The following is a 19,603-nucleotide window of genomic DNA, read 5'->3' on the forward strand; positions in this document are numbered from 1 at the left end:
CTTTCTTTCATTTTTTCCCCTGTTCCATAAGTGCAGTTACATTTGGATAATAACAGCAATTGAGGGATTTTGTGGGAGGGGGAGGGGAACAGAGTTTATATTTATTATTGTAAAAGCTCTTTTTAATGTTAATTCCTTTAAAAAAAATAATGGTACGTGGGGGTTACATTACAGGGCTATTTCACCAACACAAAGTATCTGTACTGAAATAGTACATGCAAATGAGACTGAAACACAGGGAATCATTGTTTAACTTTAATAATAACTTGCTAGAGAAAAAGACAAATCCATCTCTGTATTAGTAAAGAAAACAGTACAGGAAAAATGCATTATCCTTTGAAACTTTTTTCTTAAACAATCACAGGGGATGAGGAAACAAATCTTTAAATGGTTTTACAGTATGCTTCTCCCTGATAATATGTTTAGGGTAGATCAGTGGTTTAAGCAGTAAAGCCTCTATCTTACGAATATTTAAGCACATATTTAACCTAGCTCACATGAGAAGTTCTAGTGAACATGATAGAACTACTCATGTGAGTACGGTTCTGCATGTGCAAGTTTTACTTGATCAGGGCCCAAGTTGCAAATACCTAGACTCCCTAAAACCACACATGCAAATCCCAGCAGGGTGCATTCAACTTTTCACCTTCAATTTCCAAGTCAGATACAATTTACTGTCTGGTAGATTTCTGGATGGAACCTTAGAAGGCTATCTGCTGTTTGTTCAATGGCAATATTATAGACGCAGTGGTATATATAATATGGATAGATGTATGTCTTGGCTTGTTAGGTCAAAAAATATTTCTCTTGTCTGCATGTGTGCCGTTTGGCTGTTGAACTCCACACCAGATGGGGTTGCATTTAATAGCGTTGGTATATAATTTGTGGTGTACTTTGTGATCTTTTGAGACTACATATACTCTCTTAAATTATTATTTGTATTAGGCCAAATCCTGAGATCTTTACTCAGCTGGGAGGGATTTTCAAAAGTGCTCACTCTTAGCCTTATTTTACGATTGATTTCAAGGGGAGCACTCAGGTCAACGTGAAGTGCTTAGCAAAATTCCACCCAATTTCTACTCTGTCCTTGGTCAGGCAATCTCCCATTGCTGGCAAGTCCCTTACCCCAGGATTCAGCCCATTATTTGATCTGGGCCCTGAAATTAGAACTAAAATGCTGGGCCAGATCCTCAGCTGGTGTAAATAAAACAAGCTCCTCTGAAGTCAATGGAGCTTCAGCAGTAGCTCTGTCCCACTGGGTTCTTAAGGATACTCATTGTTAAAAGGGTGAGATATATAAAACAAATTGAAGTGGTAAAGTACTGAAATATCGGACAGCTTAAATACTCACAGGCAATCAGTTAAACCAGCTAATTTCCAAAGAAGTATATGTAGGTGTCATAGATTCCTCTCCCCAACAGTTTGATACCTGGGGTGAATGCCACAGAAGTTATTGGGATTTTTGTCTCTGACTTCAATGGGGCCATGATTTCACCCTGTAGAACTCACAGTTGTGAAGAAGCCGGGCGCTTTCAAGAACTCTGCAGATTGTCCTTCAGTGGTAATCCCCGTTTGGTTGTGCTAGAATAGAAAATGTTTTCAGTATCCTCTTGTGTCTGGTTTTCAGGATCAGGACATCTGGCTATAATGGACTGTTCATTTCTTGAGTAATGTGACTCAAGGAGTGATACCTTGGGCCAGAGTAAGTCAAATGCCCCTGGAATCAGCAGATGCAATTTCCATGAAGGACCGTAGTCAGCACTGATTGAGGTGGTGTAAATTACATGGTATAACTTTGAAGTCAGTGGAGTTTTGCCCATTTATACCACCTGAGGATCTGGCCTTTCATGCACAAATCTTTTATTTTCTGGAGCAGTTAATTAAATACCCACCCTTTTGCTCTAAGATGTCAAGTAATTTCTAGCTATTTAATTCTCAGAATGGGAGAAAAATAAAATTAGAGAAGAAATTAGAGGGGAAAGTTTTTTCATAGGTCACTGCCAGGTGTGTGGGACCAACCCTGAAAAACTGTCTGGAGTTATTCCAAACATTATCTCATTGAATGCCAGCTTAGTATCTCTGCCATAGGAAGAAGAAGAAAGACCCACGACATTAGAGAGAGATGAAAGGAAAGCAGTGAAAAGAAACTGCTGCCATTTCTTTTACTCCCTATCTTGACTCTCCTTCCAAGAAACATTAATTCAGACATTTAGAATGTAGCACAGACATTAGGGGCCAACAATAGTGGGGAGGAGAAGGGCTCAGTCTCCCACCCTCTGGAAGTTTAGAAGTAAAAGGTTCCATCTTGTCTGCAATTTCAGATGTTCTACTGAAAAATCCACAAGGTCTAATTTAATAAAATAACCATAATCTGATGCCCTGGCATCCTGCCTATGCATTTAGGGGCCTGTTCAGGAAGACATTTCACATTACACAAAGTCTTCTGAAATTTCTGATTTCCCCCTGCTGCCATCATCAGTGCAACCACAATGGGACATGGTGTGCCATACTGTTCAGCACTTCACTAAGCCATACACCCTCCCTGCTGCTGCTCTCCCAGGCTGATGTCATGGTGTCCGAACTCCTTCCGTTATTTGAGTAGCCTGCCTGATTTTGTAAAAGGAAGGGGAAAATGTACTCTGTGGCCAACAATGTGAAATGATTTATAATAGCGTTTCAGTGACTTGAGCTGGGTGTTTCTTCTTTTGGAAAAAACTTATTCTCAGAAAACCGTATACATCTAAATGATAAAAGGTAGGCTTTGACGTAACAGAGCACTCCGTTAAGATGAATGGACTGAGGTCACACTTTTGTGTGTGTTTTATTGTTTCAGTCTGTCTGACTTGCAGAACAAACAAGGCAGCAGAGTGCTAATTTACAGTGGGAAGGTTATCTTCCTAACCAGGAAGAGCCAAATGTATTTCTGAGAAATAAAATCTGATTCTACAGCACATAAAATCTGTGGAATCTGCTGCGGATTTCCTGCCTTCACAGATTTTTTTTGCAGTTGACAGAAGCTTAAAGCAGTAAAAATCAAATTATTTTTGAGACAGTTTGTAGTAATGCATCCCAAATGCTAAGTGCAGAGTTGTCTGGAGTAATAAGAAAATCCAGAGAGAAAAATGGGAAAAATTAGTAGACTCTCTTTAGATAACATGATTTAGACTAGTTTTTATTTAATCCTTGTAATCTTCCTGTGGCACTGAATGCTCAGGGTGTTGATAATTGGATATATGGATTTTACCTGCGGGTTAATTGTTGGAATCTGGCCCAGGTTAGTAGTGACCAAAAGAAGTAACCATCAGAGTTGGTACCCTATATTCCCCACTTCCCCATTGACAAATCTGAGTATAGCATTCAGCTCTCCAGGTGGATGTACATTGGTGCCCACATCTACATACATCTAGCAAACAGGTGTTTCAGCTGGGTTTTCTGATCTGGTGAGCCATATTTAAGGGATCACGCACCAAAGTATCCTAGAAAAAAAGAGAGAATACCATAATAATTCTTTTAATAATAGACTCAGTGTTTGAAAACTACACTCCCCAGTCCTTCTCTTTGCTACAGCCCAATTCTATTTCAGTATCTTTCTACATCAGCTGTGATCTAGATTGTTGTTTGAGCACATGCTCAGCTCTATACATGCATATAAGAAAGCACTCTTGCCTCAGGGAACTTCCAGTCTAGTTTAGACCCAGACAATACAGTACACCTGACAATACAGTACACAGGAGAGATCGTTTTTGTGTAAGAATTTTTTCTGGATGAATTTGAAGGAAGAGAGGCTGTGCCATATGTCAGAACAGGGAGACCATAAACAACTAAGTACCATTAAACAACTAAGGATTGCAGAGCATAATAACACTCTGTGCCAAGGAGGCCAAAGGAGTAGCTGACATAGGGCTGGCTAGCTATGCTAGCTTTGTGGCCACTTTGCACCTCAGGAGCAATGCAAAGGGGCTGGAACAGAGTCAAGGATCTGGGCCATCGTCTAAATGTAAAGATACTCAGCTGTAAGGCTGGTTTCAAGCAAACAAACAAACAAACATGTCAGGAAAATGCCTTCAGATGAAAGCCATTGAAGAAAGCATTCAGCCTTACTATTCATTTCTTCAGTTGTGTTCTATCCTTGAGATATATAGATCCAGACAACGTCCTGACAAACCTTTAGCTATGGCATCATGAAAAGCAGTGTTATACTAAGGACTTGAGTCATTGATTTCTCTTTTGCACGTCCCCATCGCTCACTGATAGTAGGTCTATCGCAGATGAGCCAAAAGTCTTCCCTAAAGTGTAATTCACCCTTGCAAGATTACATGGACATGGAGAAGAAAATGAAGAGGAAGATGCCATAAGGTGAAATTCACTTGTGTCCAGAAAGCCAGCCCAAGACCTGTGTACCACTTAGGTTTTTTTTATGAAAGCTTCAATGTGGGACTGAACAGGTGTGCTCTGGCCTTGTGCTGACTTTCTGAATGGATTGCCATCATGTTTCCTTTCACACAGGTCTGTTTCTGTTTATTGCTAGAAGAAAATATTCTTGAGATTAGCTTTAAGTGTTATATACACATAATTACAAATATTATTGGAAAGTGACAAAAGTCTTTTTTTAAAAAAAAAAAGTCTAGCTCAGTTATTTATTAGCACTTTCCCAGAGTACAGTGTCAGCACAGACAATATTTGAAATGAATGTTGTATTTGATTAGACTGATTGATTGTTCTCACCGCTGAGGATTTAGCATTCATTAGTCATACTAACCAGTCATTAGTACTGCCTTTATCAGCAAGCAAAGAATAAACAGAAATTCTAATAAAAATTCATGACAGTGAATGTACTCCATACCTAAGCAAGTTTTATGACTGTCAGTGTATTAGATTAGCTGTTATAACATTGGCAGCATAAAAGTTTCTGTTATAAAAAGTTTAAAATCCTTTAATGGTTGTTTACTTTGAATCTAGACGCTTTTAAATTTAAGTAGGCTAAACAGATAATCTCTCAAATCCAACATAATAAAGTGCTAATAGTTATTTTTTACCTACTGATATATTTGTATGGGATCCCTTTTAGCTATTAGACTTGTGGTTTCCTAAGCAAGTTGTACTAACCTGATTTATCAAAAATAATCTCTATGGGAGAGAAATCAAAATCCTGTATCAGAGGTTTTCAGTCAAACAGCAAACGTATTCTGGTATATACAAAAAAAGTACAAAAATGGAGACCATGTTTACATTTAACTGATTTCACTCTCATATGTCCATTTTAACTTTACTTTAATATCATGGTAAGTGCTCCAAAGAAATAAGCACTTTCACTGCCTTTAATTTACATGCGTTCAGTGTATTTATCCTTATTTCTCTAGTAATTTTTTTAATGTATAATTATTTTTTAATCTTTGTAATTTTTTTACAGGAGCCCCTGAATGTTATTGATCCTGGTTTGATGGACCTAAATGGTCCAAATGAAGATGCATTAGAATGGGATGAAACTGATATAAGTCATAAGCTGATTAGTATTAATGAAGAATTAAATGAACTTGATCAAGAACAAAAGCAGGATCATCCAAAACAGAAATCTGCTTCAGAAGACTGTGGTAGTAATGACTTGAATCAAGAAGAACGTATGAGTGATCATGAAACTCCTCTGTATTGTTCCAGCATTACATCACCTCCTAGCCCTCACATTTACCAAGTGTATAGCCTCCACAATGTAGAGTTATCAGGAAAAAAACATATACCTTTCTTGCAAAAGACTTCAAACTTCCCCAGTGTAACACAGTCTAATATTTTAAATAAAAGCCTTAAGGACTCCCCACTTTCCTCTACCAAATCTCTGCCAGACCTAATAGGCAGGACCACTTTGGCAAAACCATTCAATTATATGTACCATAGTGGAAATATAAGCAGACATTCTGAGAGTGAAAGCAGAATAGTCAGTGAAGGTGATACAGAAACTTCAAACAATTCTGAAATTTTTTTGTTAAATGGTATTGAAGGAACCGAGAGTAATCCTGAAATTGGGCCTCTGGAAGCCCATATGAGTGACATAGTTGATGTGATAAAACAAAAAATTAAACAAGAAGAAGAGGACCATATTACACTTTCAAATAATTGTCACTCAACTTCTTCTGCATGTTGTGCAATTGGAAAAGAGGGAGATCTAAATGGTGCTACCCAACATACCTCTGATTGTTTGGAAGAAGAATTACAAGGAAAACATGATGTGTTTACATTTTATGATTACTCTTACCTCCAAGGCGCCAAACTCAAATTGCCAGTGATGATGAAACAATCACAAACTGACAAAGCATGTACAGAGGGCACTTTACTTCATGGTTTTTATTTTGATAAAATACCCTGTAAAGCTGAACATCAATCTGCAGAGTTACACCCAGATGAGTTTATGCATGAACTTACTTTGGCAAGTGTCTCCAGAGAATCAGATCCCACTTCTTGCAAATCTGTGGAGAGTGCTAGGAAATTAACTGATATACAGAATGCAAAACAGGTTTCACCTTTATCTCATAGCTCTTCATTAGAATCTCTTTCTGTGGCAGGTGATTTGTTTGGCTCAAGTATTTTTAAAGCTGGCGATGGTCTTCAGCGAAGCACATCTTTGGAAAGCTGGTTGACTTCATACAAAAGCAATGAAGATCTTTTTAGTCATCATGGCTCAGGAGACATAAGTGCAAGCAGTGATTCTGTTGGAGAACTCAGCAAAAGGACATTAGACCTCCTGAATCGTTTAGAGAATATCCAGAGCCCTTTAGATCAAAAGATAAAGCGCAGCATTTCCGATATCACACTCCAAAGTAGCTCACAAAAAATGTCATTAGCGGGACAGTTAGCACTAGATATTGCATCCTCAGTCAACGAAGATTCAGCTGCTTCTCTCACTGAACTCAGCAGCAGTGAGGACCTTTCTCTTTGCTCTGAGGACATTGTATTGCACAGAAATAAAGTGCCAGATTCAAATGCATCATTTAGGAAACATCTTAATCGGTCAGTAGCTGATGAGAGTGATGTCAATGTCAGCATGATTGTTAATGTCTCCTGCACGTCTGCTTGCACTGATGATGAAGATGACAGTGATTTGCTTTCAAGTTCTACCCTGACCTTGACAGAGGAGGAGCTGGGCATCAAAGATGAAGATGATGACTCCAGTATTGCAACTGATGAGGATATTTATGAAGAGTGCAATTTAATTTCTGGACTTGATTACATAAAGAATGAACTCCAGACTTGGATTAGACCAAAATTTTCTTTGACAAGGGAGAAGAGAAGATGCAACCTCAGCGACAAAATTCAGTGCAGTAAAGATGTAAGTAGCAATGAGACATCAAAAGCAATAGATACATTGAGCACTGAAACACTTTTGAATGGTTCAGTATATAAGCTACCAGAAAATAATGGCAACAGTAAAAACGTATCAGATGGTCATGAACTGGGGCCAAAAAGTCAGACTAAAAAGGATAGTTCTCAGGCTGCTAAAGATCAGTTTGTGGATGACATAGAGAATGGAAATGTTGAAAATACTCCAGACAGTCAAAAGGAAGAGCTTATTAGAACTTCATCCGCTCCCAAAAATCTTGGCTTACTTGATGGTAAGGGACCTGAAAACGAAAGTTGCATCTGCGAAGCATTTACAGATAGTTCAGATGATTCACATATGGATGGTAAAGAGACTGTTCAACCATCAAATATATCCACAAGTCTTCTACAAGAATGTCAAAATCATCTTCAGTCTGACGATCATTGCATTGCTTATACTCCCACTAGAAAGCCTTGTATGGAGCCTGTGTCCGAAATGAGAGGTATAGATACACAAGATACTTCTTTACTAAAATATTTACCTAATGATCAACAAAGCAGAACAAGCACTATTGAAAAACCTACTGATTGCTGTGCAGCTTTTGAACCAAATGAAGCACAGGAGAATACCTCAGCGAGTGGTAGTGATTCACGTTGCAACTGTGAATCTGTTGCTTTCGATAAAAGAAATGTGGACGATTGCTCAGTGCACAGCTTTGTGATGGAGATAATTGACATGGCATCAACAGCCTTGAAGAGTAAGTCACAGCCTGAATGTGAGACAGCCACTCCTACTTCATTAACACAGATCAAGGAAAAAGTAATGGAACATTCTCATCGGCCCATACAACTAAGAAAGGGGGATTTTTATTCTTATCTTTCTCTCTCCTCTCATGATAGCGACTGTGGGGAGGTAACCAAATACATAGAGGAAAAGAGCAGTACTCCAGTGCCACTGGACTTTGCCGATGAGAGAGAAAACATTGAATGTTTTTTTGAGGCTTGTCCCGAGGAAGAGCGAGTTGAGCAGCAGCCACATTTCTCTTACACTACCCCTGAAGGATCTCTGGCATCAGGCAAAGTCCTAGAATTATTGGCTGAACCTAAAACTTCTGCTAAATGTAGTAGCTTTTATTTCTTAAGTAATGACATTGACGTAAATGTGCCCAATCCTGCCAACCAAAAGGAATCAAACAATCTAAAAAATATTATTGATGATTCACTGACTTTGGACAGCCATAATGAAGGCTTGGACATGAATTCTCTGAAGTTTAGCACTCAAAAAAGAAGTACAGGAAAGTCACTTGGAACTGCGAAGTCTAAAGGAAGTATTGCTGCTTTTGCAAAGGCTTCAGCTATCGGTTTTCAATTAAAGCCAGACCACTGGAAAGATAAGGATGTATTGCACCAGGACACTAAAACACTTACTTGTGAAGAAAAACTCCTGAATCTTCACACTGAGAGGCACATAAATATGCACAGATAGAATGTAACCCTCCCGCGCACATACATTATCTCATAAACAGGTATGTACTATACAGTATGGCTTTGCATATGACTTATTTTTATATGTTTGTATAATGAAAGGGTATGAATCACCATCCAGGACTTTTGTTTTATGATAGCACCATGCTTTATATATATTTGACTGATCACAATCCATCCCCAGTTTACACACCTCTGGTCAACTAATTCATTCGAGACACTGGTTTTGCCCCCCGTTGTTGCATGGACTGAAGCTCCACTCCTGTGGAACATACAAAATCCATTTCAGAGTGGTAGCCATGTTAGTCTGTATCAGCAAAAAGAATGAGGAGTACTTGTGGCACCTTAGAGACTAACAAATTTATTTGAGCATAAGCTTTCGTGGGCTAAAACCCACTTCATCGGATGCATGCAGTGGAAAATACCGTAGGACGATATATATATACACAGACCACACCACACGATCCATTGTCTACAGCCAAGCTCTAAAATACAACTGCATTTGCTCCAACCCCTCAGACAGAGACAAACACCGACAAGATATCTAGCAAGCATTCTTACAACTACAATACCCACCTGCTGAAGTGAAGAAACAGATTGACAGAGCCAGAAGAGTACCCAGAAGTCACCTACTACAGGACAGGCCTAACAAAGACATGAAACAATGGGTGTTGCCATACCAACTATAATGAGAGTAATCAGTTAAAGTGAGCTATTATCAGCAGAGAAAAAAAAACCTTCTGTAGTGATAATCAGGATGGCCCATTTCCAACAGTTGACAAGAAGGTGTGAGTAACAGTAGGGGGAAAATAAGCATGGGGGAAATAGTTTTACTTTGTGTAATGACCCATCCACTCCCCGTCTTTAGTCAAGCCTAAGTTAATGGTGTCAAGTTTGCAAATTAATTCCAACTCAACAGTTTCTCATTGGAGTCTGTTTTTGAAGGTTTTTTTGTTGTAGTATTGCGACTTTTAGGTCTATAGTCGAGTGACCGGGGAGAGTGAAGTGTTCTCCGACTGGTTTTTGAATGTTATAATTCTTGATGTCTGATTTGTGTCCACTTATTCTTTTACGTAGAGACTGTCCGGTTTCGCCAATGTACATGGCAGAGGGGCATTGCTGGCACATGATGGCATATGTCACATTGGTAGATGTGCTGGTGAACAAGCCTTTGATAGTGTGGCTGATGTGATTAAATCCTATGATGGTGTTCCCTGAATAGATATGTGGACACAGTTGGCAATGGGCTTTGTTGCAAGGAAAGGTTCCTGGGTTTGTGTTTTTGTTATGTGGTGTGTGGTTGCTGGTGAGCATTTGCTTCAGGTTGGGGGGCTGTCTGTAAGCAAGGACTGGCCTGTCTCCCAAGATCTGTGAGAGTGAAGGATGGTCCTGAAAGATAGGTTGTAGATCCTTGATGATGCGCTGGAGACGTTTTAGTTGGGGCTGAAGGTGATGGCTAGTGGTCTTCTGTTACTTTCTTTGTTGGGCCTGTCCTGTAGTAGGTGACTTCTGGGTACTCTTCTGGCTCTGTCAATCTGTTTCTTCACTTCAGCAGGTGGATACTGTGGTTGTAAGAATGCTTGATAGAGATCTTGTAGGTGTTTGTCTCTGTCTGAGGGGTTGGAGCAAGTGCGGTTGTATCTGTAGACAATGGAATTATGTGGTGTGGTCTGGATGAAAGCTGGAGGCATGTAGGTAGGCATAGTGGTCAGTAGGTTTCCGGTATAGGGTCATGTTTATGTGACCATCGCTTATTAGCACCGGAGTGTCCAGGAAGTGGATCTCTTGTGTGGACTGGTCCAGGCTGAGGTTGATGGTGGGATGGAAATTGTTGAAATCATGGTGGAATTCCTCAAGGGCTTCTTTTCCATGGGTCCAGATGATGAAGATGTCATCAATGTAGCGCAAGTAGAGTAAGGGTGTTAGGGGACCAGAGCTGAGGAAGCGTCGTTCAACTGTTGGAAATGGGCCATTCTGATTATCACTACAAAAGGGGTTTTTTTGTTTTTGTTTTTTTCTCCTGCTGATAATAGCTCACCTTAACTGGTTACTCTCGTTATAGTGGGTATGGCAACACCCATTTTTTCATGTTCTCTGTGTATATATATATCTTCCTACTGTATTTTCCACTGCATGCATCCGATGAAGTGGGTTTTAGCCCACGAAAGCTTATGCTCAAATAAACTTGTTAGTCGCTCAGGTGCCACAAGTACTCCTTTTCACAAAATCCATTGGAGTCAAACTTCTGTTCTGCTGAGTATGGGAATTCCATAGGGTTGATATTCCCAGGTAGCTTCCATTCTCCCTCTTATGCTGCTGAGCTGTCCAGCCTTGTAGAAGCTGTCTCTACCCAGGGACACCCCCTTCTCCGCTCTTCTCCATAGTCAGCTGGTCTTCTGCTATAATCACCGACCCTCTGTTTGCCAAACTTCTGATTTTCCAAACGTTTTGGGTATCCCATGAAGCCTTCATAATATCAGTGCTCTACTGTGTTTGCAAATAATCTTGTGAAAGCAAACCCCTGGGATAGTGGCTAACCAGATTAAATGGAGAGGTATTAATTTATCTGTTAATGTCTATATCCTATGATTCTGGATTTAAACCTGCTAAGCAATTATGAAGGAAAAGGAATGACAGGCCAAATGATTAGTGTTACCAAAATAAGAAACTTTACCATAAGGGTTATTGCAAATGCAAGACTAAGGTTGTACAGTAAAAACACAAACGTAGAGGAAGGTGAAAAGTAAAGGCTATAATAGCAATCTTAATTGCTCCTTTCTGGTATATTTTGTGATGTATATTTTGGAACATAAGTAGTAGAGATGAGCCTAAGATGAGAAGTTTGGCTCCAATCTTTGCCAAAGTTTGAAGGAGTTCAGATCGGGTTTTCTGGCTCACATAAATCTCTAATTAAAAGAAATATTAAACGGCATATTTAGCCAGAAAAACAAACAGCATATAGCCCAGCTGCTTTGCACCTCACCACTAATCCAAAGTGGCGCTAGAGCCAACATAGGTGGCCAGGCAAGAATCACATTAGTGCAGAAGGATCTTCCAACAGTTTACAGCCAGCATAGCGGCACCTATGCCACACTCAGCCCAGCTGCATGTGCAAGGGGTGTGACTGGGAGAAAGGAAGTGTGATCAGTGTTTTCTTTCCCTTCATGGGTCCCTGGCTGCCATATTGACCTCTTGAGGTCTTTGGTACACAATGACCTAGAATTGGGGGACTGCCAACTCCACCTTTGCATCCCCATTTCTGAGCTGTGTCATGTGCTCCTCAGATGTATCAAAGGAGTTGGGCCTATATATACAAAATGAGATTGTTGTTTTTGGAAGTGTAACTTTTGCATTTCCTGAGCTAATATGACATTACTATAGTTTTTGTCTTTACTTGTATGATTCTCCGTATGCACACATATACTTGTGCATCCGCTAAAACTTTATTATTTCATCAACAATTATCTGACACATCCCAAATGATATTTTCATAAGCAAACTATGGAAATATGGTCTCGTTGAAATTACTGTAAGGATGGGACTAAACTGGTTGAAAGATCACACTCAGAGTAGTTATCAGTGGTTCTCTGTCAATCTGGGGGGATGTATCTAGTGGAGTCTTGCAGGGGTCAGTGTTGGGTCCTGTATTATTCAATATTTTCCTTAATAACTTGGATAATGGACTGGAGAGTGTGCTTGTAAAATTTGCGGATGACACCAAGCATGGGAGGGGTTGCTAGCACTTTGGAGGACAGGATTAGAATTTAAAATGACCTTGACAAATTGGAATATTGGTCTGAATTCAACAAGATGAAAGTAAATAAAAACAAGTGTGAAGTACTACAGTTAGTAAGAAAAAAATCAAAGGCACAGATACAAAATAGGGAATAACTGGCTAGGTAGTGGTACTGCTGAAAAGGATCTGGGGTTATAGTGGATCACAAATTGAATAGAAGTCAACAGTGGGAATGCAGTTGCAAAAAAGTCTAATATCATTCTGGGGTGTATTAACAGGAGACTTAGTATGCAAGATATGGGAGGTAATTGTCCTGCTTTACTTAGCACTGGTGAGGCTTCAGCTGGAGTACTATGTCCTGTTCTGGGTGCCACACTGTAAGACAGAATCTTTGGAGAGAGTCCAGAGGACAGCAACAAAAATGATAAAAAGTTTAGAAAACCTGACCTATCGAGAAAGATTTAAAAAATGGGCATGTTTAGTCTTGAGAAAAGAAGACTGGGGGCGGACCTGATAGTCTTCAAATATGCTAAGGGGTGTTATAAAGAGGACTGTGATCAGTTGTGCTGAATGTCTTCTGTAGGTAGAACAAGAAGTAGTCAGCTTAAACTGAAGCAAGGGAGGTTTAGGTTAGAGATTAGCAAAAGCTTTGTGACTATATGGATAGTTAAGCTCTGGAATAGGCTTCCAAGGGAGATTGAGGAACCCCCACATTGGAGGTTTTTAAGAACATGTTAGACAAACACCTGTCAGGGATGGTCTATATATAGATGGTCCTGCCTTAGTGCAGGGGGCTAGACTAGATGACCTCTCTAAGGCCTTGTCTACACTATGAAATTAGGTCGAATTTATAGAAGTCGGTTTTGTAGAAAGCGTTTTTATACAGTCGATTGTGTGTGTCCCCACACAAATGCTCTAAGTGCATGTAGTCGGCGGAGTGTGTCCACAGTACCAAGGCAACCATCGACTTCCGGAGCATTGCACTGTGGGTAGCTATCCCACAGTTCCTGCAGTCTCTGCCGCCCATTTGAATTCTGGGTAGAAATCCCAGTGCCTGATGGGGCTAAAACATTGTCGCGGTGGTTCTGGGTACATATCGTCAGGCCCCTCCGTGAAAGCAAGGGCAGACAATCGTTTTGAGCCTTTTTTCTTGAGTTACCTGTGCAGACGCCATACCACGGCAAGCATGGAGCCCGCTCAGCTCACTGTCACCGTACTTCTCCTGGGTGCTGGCAGACGCGGTACTGCATTGCTACACAGCAGCAGTTTATTGCCTTTTGGCAGCAGACAGTGCAGTATGACTGGTAGCCACCATCGACATAGTCCTGGGTGCTCTTTTAACAGACCTCGATGAGGTCTAGGGCGCCTGGGCAAACATGGGACTGACTCAGCCAGGTCATTTCCCTTTTAAGTTTCGTCTCATGGCGATTCAATCCTACCGGCAGTGCACTGTCTTTTAATCTGAAGCCAGCAGAAGACGATGGCCAGCAGTCATCCTGCACCGTCTTCTGCCGAGCACCCAGGTGATGACTATGGCTAGCGGTCGTACTGCACAGTCTGCTGCCAGCAAGATGTATAAAGATAGATGAAGTGGATCAAAACAAGAAATAGACCAGATTTGTTTTGTATTCATTTTCTCCTCCCTCCCTCTGTGAAATCAACGGTCTGCTAAACCCAGTTTTGAGTTCTATCCTTGAGGTTTTGAGTTCTATCCTTGAGGGGGCCATTCTGTTTCTCGTAAAGCCACCCCCTTTGTTGATTTTAATTCCCTGTAAGCCATGTTGTCAGTCGCCCCTCCCTCTGCCAGAGCAATGGCAAACAATCATTTTGCGCCCTTTTACCTGGATTGCCCGAGCAGGAGCAGACGCCATAGCACAGCAAGTATGGAGCCTGTTCAGCTCACCCCAGCAGTTATGACCATTGTAAACACCTCGCGCATTATCATGCAGTGTATGCATAACCAGCACCTGAAAATCCAGGCGGGGAGGTGACGGCAGCGCGGTGATGAGGACATGGACACACTTTTCTCTAAAACCGCATTCCCCCGCAATTTGGAGATCATGGTGTTAATGGGGCGGGCTCATGCCATGGAACGCCGATTCTGGGCCTTGGAAACAAGCACAGAGTGGTGGGACCGCATAGCGTTGCGGGTCTGGGATGATTTCCAGTGGCTCCAAAACTTTTGCATGCGTATGGGCACTTTCATGGAACTTTGTGACTTGCTTTCCCCTGCCCTGAAGCGCAAGAATACCAAGATGAGAGCAGCCCTCACAGTTCACAAGCGAGTGGCAATAGCCCTGTGGAAGCTTGTAACACCAGACAGCTACTGGTCAGTCGGGAATCAATTTGGAGTGGGCAAATCTACTGTGGGGGTTGCTGTGATGCAAGTAGCCAACGCAATCATTGACCATCTGCTATCAAGAGTAATGACTCTGGGAAATATGCGGGTCATACTAGATGGCTTTGCTGCAATGGGATTCCCTAACTGTGGTGGGGCTATAGACGGAACCCATATCCCTATCTTGGGACCGGACCACCAGGGCAGCTAGTACATAAACCACAAGGGGTACTTTTCAATAGTGCTGCAAGCACTGGTGGATCACAAGGGACATTTCACCAACATCAACGTGGGATGGCCAGGAAAGGTTCATGACGCTCGCGTCTTCAGGAACTCTGGTCTGTTTAAACAGCTGCAGGAAGGGATTTACTTCCCAGACCAGAAAATAACTTTTGGGGATGTTGAAATGCCAATAGTTATCTTTGGGGACCCAGCGTACCCCTTAATGCCCTGGCTCATGAAGCCGTACACAGGCAGCCTGGACAGTAGTCAGGAGATGTTCAACTATAGGCTGAGCAAGTGCAGAATGGTGGTAGAATGTGCATTTGGACGTTTAAAGGGTTGCTGGCACAGTTTACTGACTCACTCAGACCTCAGCGAAACCAATATTCCCATTGTTATTGCTGCTTGCTGTGCGCTCCACAATCTCTGTGAGAGTAAGGGGGAGACGTTTATGGCGGGGTGGGAAGTTGATGCAAATCGCCTGGCTGCTGAATACGCGCAGCCAGACACCAGGGCGGTTAGAAGAGCACAGCAGGAAGCAGTGCGCATCAGAGAAGCTTTGAAAACCAGTTTCATGGCTGGCCAGGGTACCGTGTGACACTTCTGTTTGTTTCTCCTTGATGAAAACCCGCCCGCTTGGTAGACTCTAATTCCCTGTAAGCCACCCACCCTCCCACCTTTGATCACAGCTTGCTTGCAAAGGAAATAAAGTCACTATCATTTAAAAAAACATGTATTCTTTATTAATTGATTATAAAAATAGGGAGATAACTCACAAGGTAGCTCGGGTGGGGTGTGGGAGGAGGGTAGGAGAGAAGGAAAAGGCCACTTTAAAACTTGTTAAATGCCAGCCTTCTGTTGCTTGGGCTGTCCACTGGGGTGGAGTGGTTGAGTGCCCGGAGCCTCCCACCCTGCGTTCTTGGGCGTCTGGGTGGGGAGGCTATGGAACTTGGGGAGGAGGGAGGGCAGTTAAGCAGGGGCTGCAGCGGCAGTCTGTGATCTTGTTGCCGTTCATGAACCTCCACCAGACGCCGGAGCATGTCCGTTTGATCCCACAGTATCCCCAGCGTTTCCTCATGCCTCCTCTGATCTTCCTGCCACCACCTCTCCTCACGTTCATCAGCCACTGTCCTGTACTCTGCTATTGTGTCCCTCCACACAGCTCTGTCAGTGCCGGACAACATGAGCTCAGAGAACACGTCATCGTGCGTGTGTTTTTTTCGCCGCCTTATCTGACATAGCTTCTGGGATGGAGGAGGGAGGCTTGAAACATTTGCAGCTGCTGGAGGAAAAAAAGGGAGTGAAGTATTTAAAAAGATACATTTTACAGAACAATGGCTATACTCTTTCACGGTGAACAACACTATTCACATTATATAGCACATGAGATTTTGGTAGAAGGTCGCATTTTGCATCTTATATTGAGTGCCTGTGATTTTGGTGTTAGAGATCACACACGCAGGGCTGGGCAACAGAATTCGGCTTGCAGGCGGCCATGGTAAGCCATAGTCTTTCGGCTTCTGCAACCTTCATAACAGCAGCCCCCTCCTTTCCCATACCAAGCAAAGCCCGTTGAGTTGGCCATTTACTGCTGCAATTTTCCTGTTAACGAGCAGCAGCAGAAACCAAACTAACCCCCTCCCCCCATCCAATTCTCTGGGATGATCGCTTTTCCCCTCCTCCCACCGCGTGGCTGGTATCAGGGAAGATCCCTGCTAGCCAAACGCAAACAGCTCAGTGCCAATGCTCCCCCTCCCCCCAGTGTGGCTAACTGCGGGAAGGATTTCTTTTCAGCCACAGGCAAACAGCCCAGTAGGAACGGCCACCTCTGAATGTCCCCTTAATAAAATTCCCCTATTTCAACCAGGTTACCATGAGTGATATCACTCTCCTGAGGATAACACAGAGAGATAAAGAACGGATGTTGCTTGAATGCCGGCAAACACCGGGACCATACATTGCCAGGCTTTGTCATGCAATGATACCAGATTACTTGCTACTAGCATGGCGTGGTAAAGTGTCCTAACATGGAGGACAGAATAAGGCTGCTCTCCCCAGAAACCTTCTGCAAAGGCTCTTAGTGTACCTCCAGGAGAGCTTCATGGAGATGTCCCTGGAAGATTTCCGCTCCATCCCCAGACACATTAACAGACTTTTTTAGTAGCAGTACTGGCCACGAATGCATCCCAAGTCCTCAGGGCTACTTAATCATTAAAAAACGCTTGCTTTTATAACATGTATTATATTTGAAAAAGGTACACTCACCAGAGGTCCCTTCTCCGGCTTGATTGGGTTGGGAGGGTATTTCAGTCAGGGTGATAAAAATATCCTGGCTGTCGGGGAAAACGGTGTGCTGTGTGCTCTCCCCAAGCTCGTCGTCCTCCTCATCTTCCCCATCTGCAAAATCCTCAGCCATGGAGGAGAGTATCCCATCCTCAGAGTCCACGGACAGGGGTGGGGTAGTGGTGGTGGCCCCCCCTAGAATTGCATGCAGCTCAGCGTAGAAGCGGCATGTCTGGGGCTCTGTCCTGGAGCGTCAGTTTGATTCTTTGGTTTGATTCTGGTACACTTGTCTGAGCTCCTTAAGTTTCACGTGGCACTGTGGTGCATCCCTGAGGCGGCCTCTTTCCCTCATGGCCTCTGAGATTTTTTTAAATGTTTGGGCATTTCATCTTTTGGAACGTAGTTCTGATAGCACGGATTCCTCTCCCCACACAGCGATCAGATCCCGTACCTCCCGTTCGGTCCATGCTGGAGCTCTTTTTCGATTCTGGGACTGCATGGTCACCTGTGCTGATGAGCTCTGCATGGTCACCTGTGCTGATGAGCTCACCTGGCCAAACAGGAAATGAGATTCAAAAGTTCCCGGGGCTTTTCCTGTACACCTGGCCAGTGCATCCGAGTTCAGAGTGCTGTCCAGAGCGGTCACAATGGTGCACGGTGGGATAGCTCCCAGAGGCAAATACCTTCGAATTGCGTCCACCTAACCCTAATTCGAAATGGCGATGTCAATTTCAGCGCTAATCCCCTCGTTGGGGAGGAGTACAGAAATTGGTTTTAAGAGCCCTTTATGTCGAAAAAATGGCTTCGTTGTGTGGATGGGTGCAGGGTTAATTCAGACTTAATGCTGCTAAATCCGACATAAACTCGCAGTGTAGACCAGGCCTTAGTCCCTTTCAGCCCTATATTTCTGTCATTCTGTGATCTTTATCCTGACACTTTCCTTTGCACGTATGCGTGTATAATGTTGCATTATATTGGAATTGTGACATCAGAGGAAAGATGCTTGAACAGCTTTTGGGTCTTCACGACCTGACAATTGCCAATTAAGCTCATACTTAAATGAAACCTTAATACACATCTACTGGCTTAGTTACACCATCCACATCAAAATCACTGGAGAAGTAGCTGAAATTCAACTGGGAAATTACAAAAGAGATGGATTAGAGTATATGATCAACTGCCTATATTCTGAGGACTATGTATATATGGAAGTATCTATATGAAAAGTGAGATGAGGACAAAAGGCTCAAGTTTGTAAGCTTATACAGCAGACGTAAATTTGAATTAATCTTGTGTTAGATTTCATCACTTAATTATTATTATATTAACCTGAGAAACAGAATTACCATAGTGTGTGGTGACTTGCCTGTTCTTCTTGCCCTCATTCTTTCACTAATGAGGATAGTAATATAACTTTGCACTTCAATAGTGCTTTTCATCTGAGAATCTCAAAGCACTGCACAAACTTGCCATCCACTGTTACAGACATTACAGTTACTTACATGGTAGCAAGCTGTGTTTTCATTAATACTAGGTTATGGCAACATACAGTTAATCAGGCCTGAGGACCAGAATTGAGTATAAAGAATAGAGATATTTATACACCCTCATGCAATGCAGTGAAAGGAAATGCTGAGAATGTACATGATGGTTTGATGGAGTCAAAGCATAATTTTTATTTTGCCTTAAGGTTACAGGCTTTTTTAAATAATAAAAAGCCCTTTTTATTACATGCCACTCTTTATTTAAGGAACTATTTATTGTTTGTTAGATGTTATATAGTATTGTTTCTATTAAAATTACACATAGATTTTATTATGCCTAGCTGCAGTGCTGGGAATGTACCTCAAGTAAGTAAAAAGATGAAAATCCATGCTGCCACATAGGAGATCTGTGTTTCACTGAAGTCTGAATTCCCGGGGAATGAATTACAGAAGCAATCTATCCTAATTTGTTAACTTATTCAAATAACAGTTATTATACTTAACTATGCTAAAGATTATCTTTTTGGTGGCAGATTGTTTATTTTTTGATGAGCCTAATTACTGATTTTCTAAAGGTAATTTACATTTATTACTAATACATCTTTTAAAATGTGACAGATAAATGTTGTTCCCATAAGTATATTATGAAAAAAGTTACTATTTAAAAACACATTATTTAATTTGAAAGATAAATGGCAAACACCATTATTTTTTTCCTGTAGCACCTGTGCTGTAAGCTCATTAAAA

General features: G+C 41.8%; 1 protein-coding gene and 1 long non-coding RNA gene across 5 annotated transcripts in view; one reads left to right on the forward strand and one right to left on the reverse strand.

Moving 5' to 3' along the window:
- AKAP6 (A-kinase anchoring protein 6) overlaps positions 1–19,603 on the forward strand; it is a 393,441-nt gene that overhangs the window by 370,365 nt on the left and 3,473 nt on the right. For all 4 annotated transcript variants that reach the window (XM_074955832.1, XM_074955831.1, XM_074955834.1 and 1 more), the window contains one exon: positions 5,411–8,834. In XM_074955832.1, coding sequence (XP_074811933.1) covers positions 5,411–8,794 — 3,384 coding nt within the window. In that variant the 3' untranslated portion in view covers positions 8,795–8,834. The remainder of the gene's footprint in view (positions 1–5,410; positions 8,835–19,603) is intronic.
- The window catches only part of LOC141989329 (uncharacterized), an 85,507-nt gene continuing 67,084 nt past the window's right edge, over positions 1,181–19,603 (reverse strand). Inside the window, exons 2-3 of the long non-coding RNA XR_012639965.1 lie at positions 3,402–3,476; positions 1,181–1,581 (exon numbers count right to left, since the gene is read on the reverse strand). This is a non-coding gene — a long non-coding RNA (uncharacterized LOC141989329). The remainder of the gene's footprint in view (positions 1,582–3,401; positions 3,477–19,603) is intronic.

This window comes from Natator depressus, chromosome 6, assembly GCF_965152275.1.
Source record: "Natator depressus isolate rNatDep1 chromosome 6, rNatDep2.hap1, whole genome shotgun sequence".
NCBI lineage: Eukaryota > Metazoa > Chordata > Testudines > Cheloniidae > Natator > Natator depressus.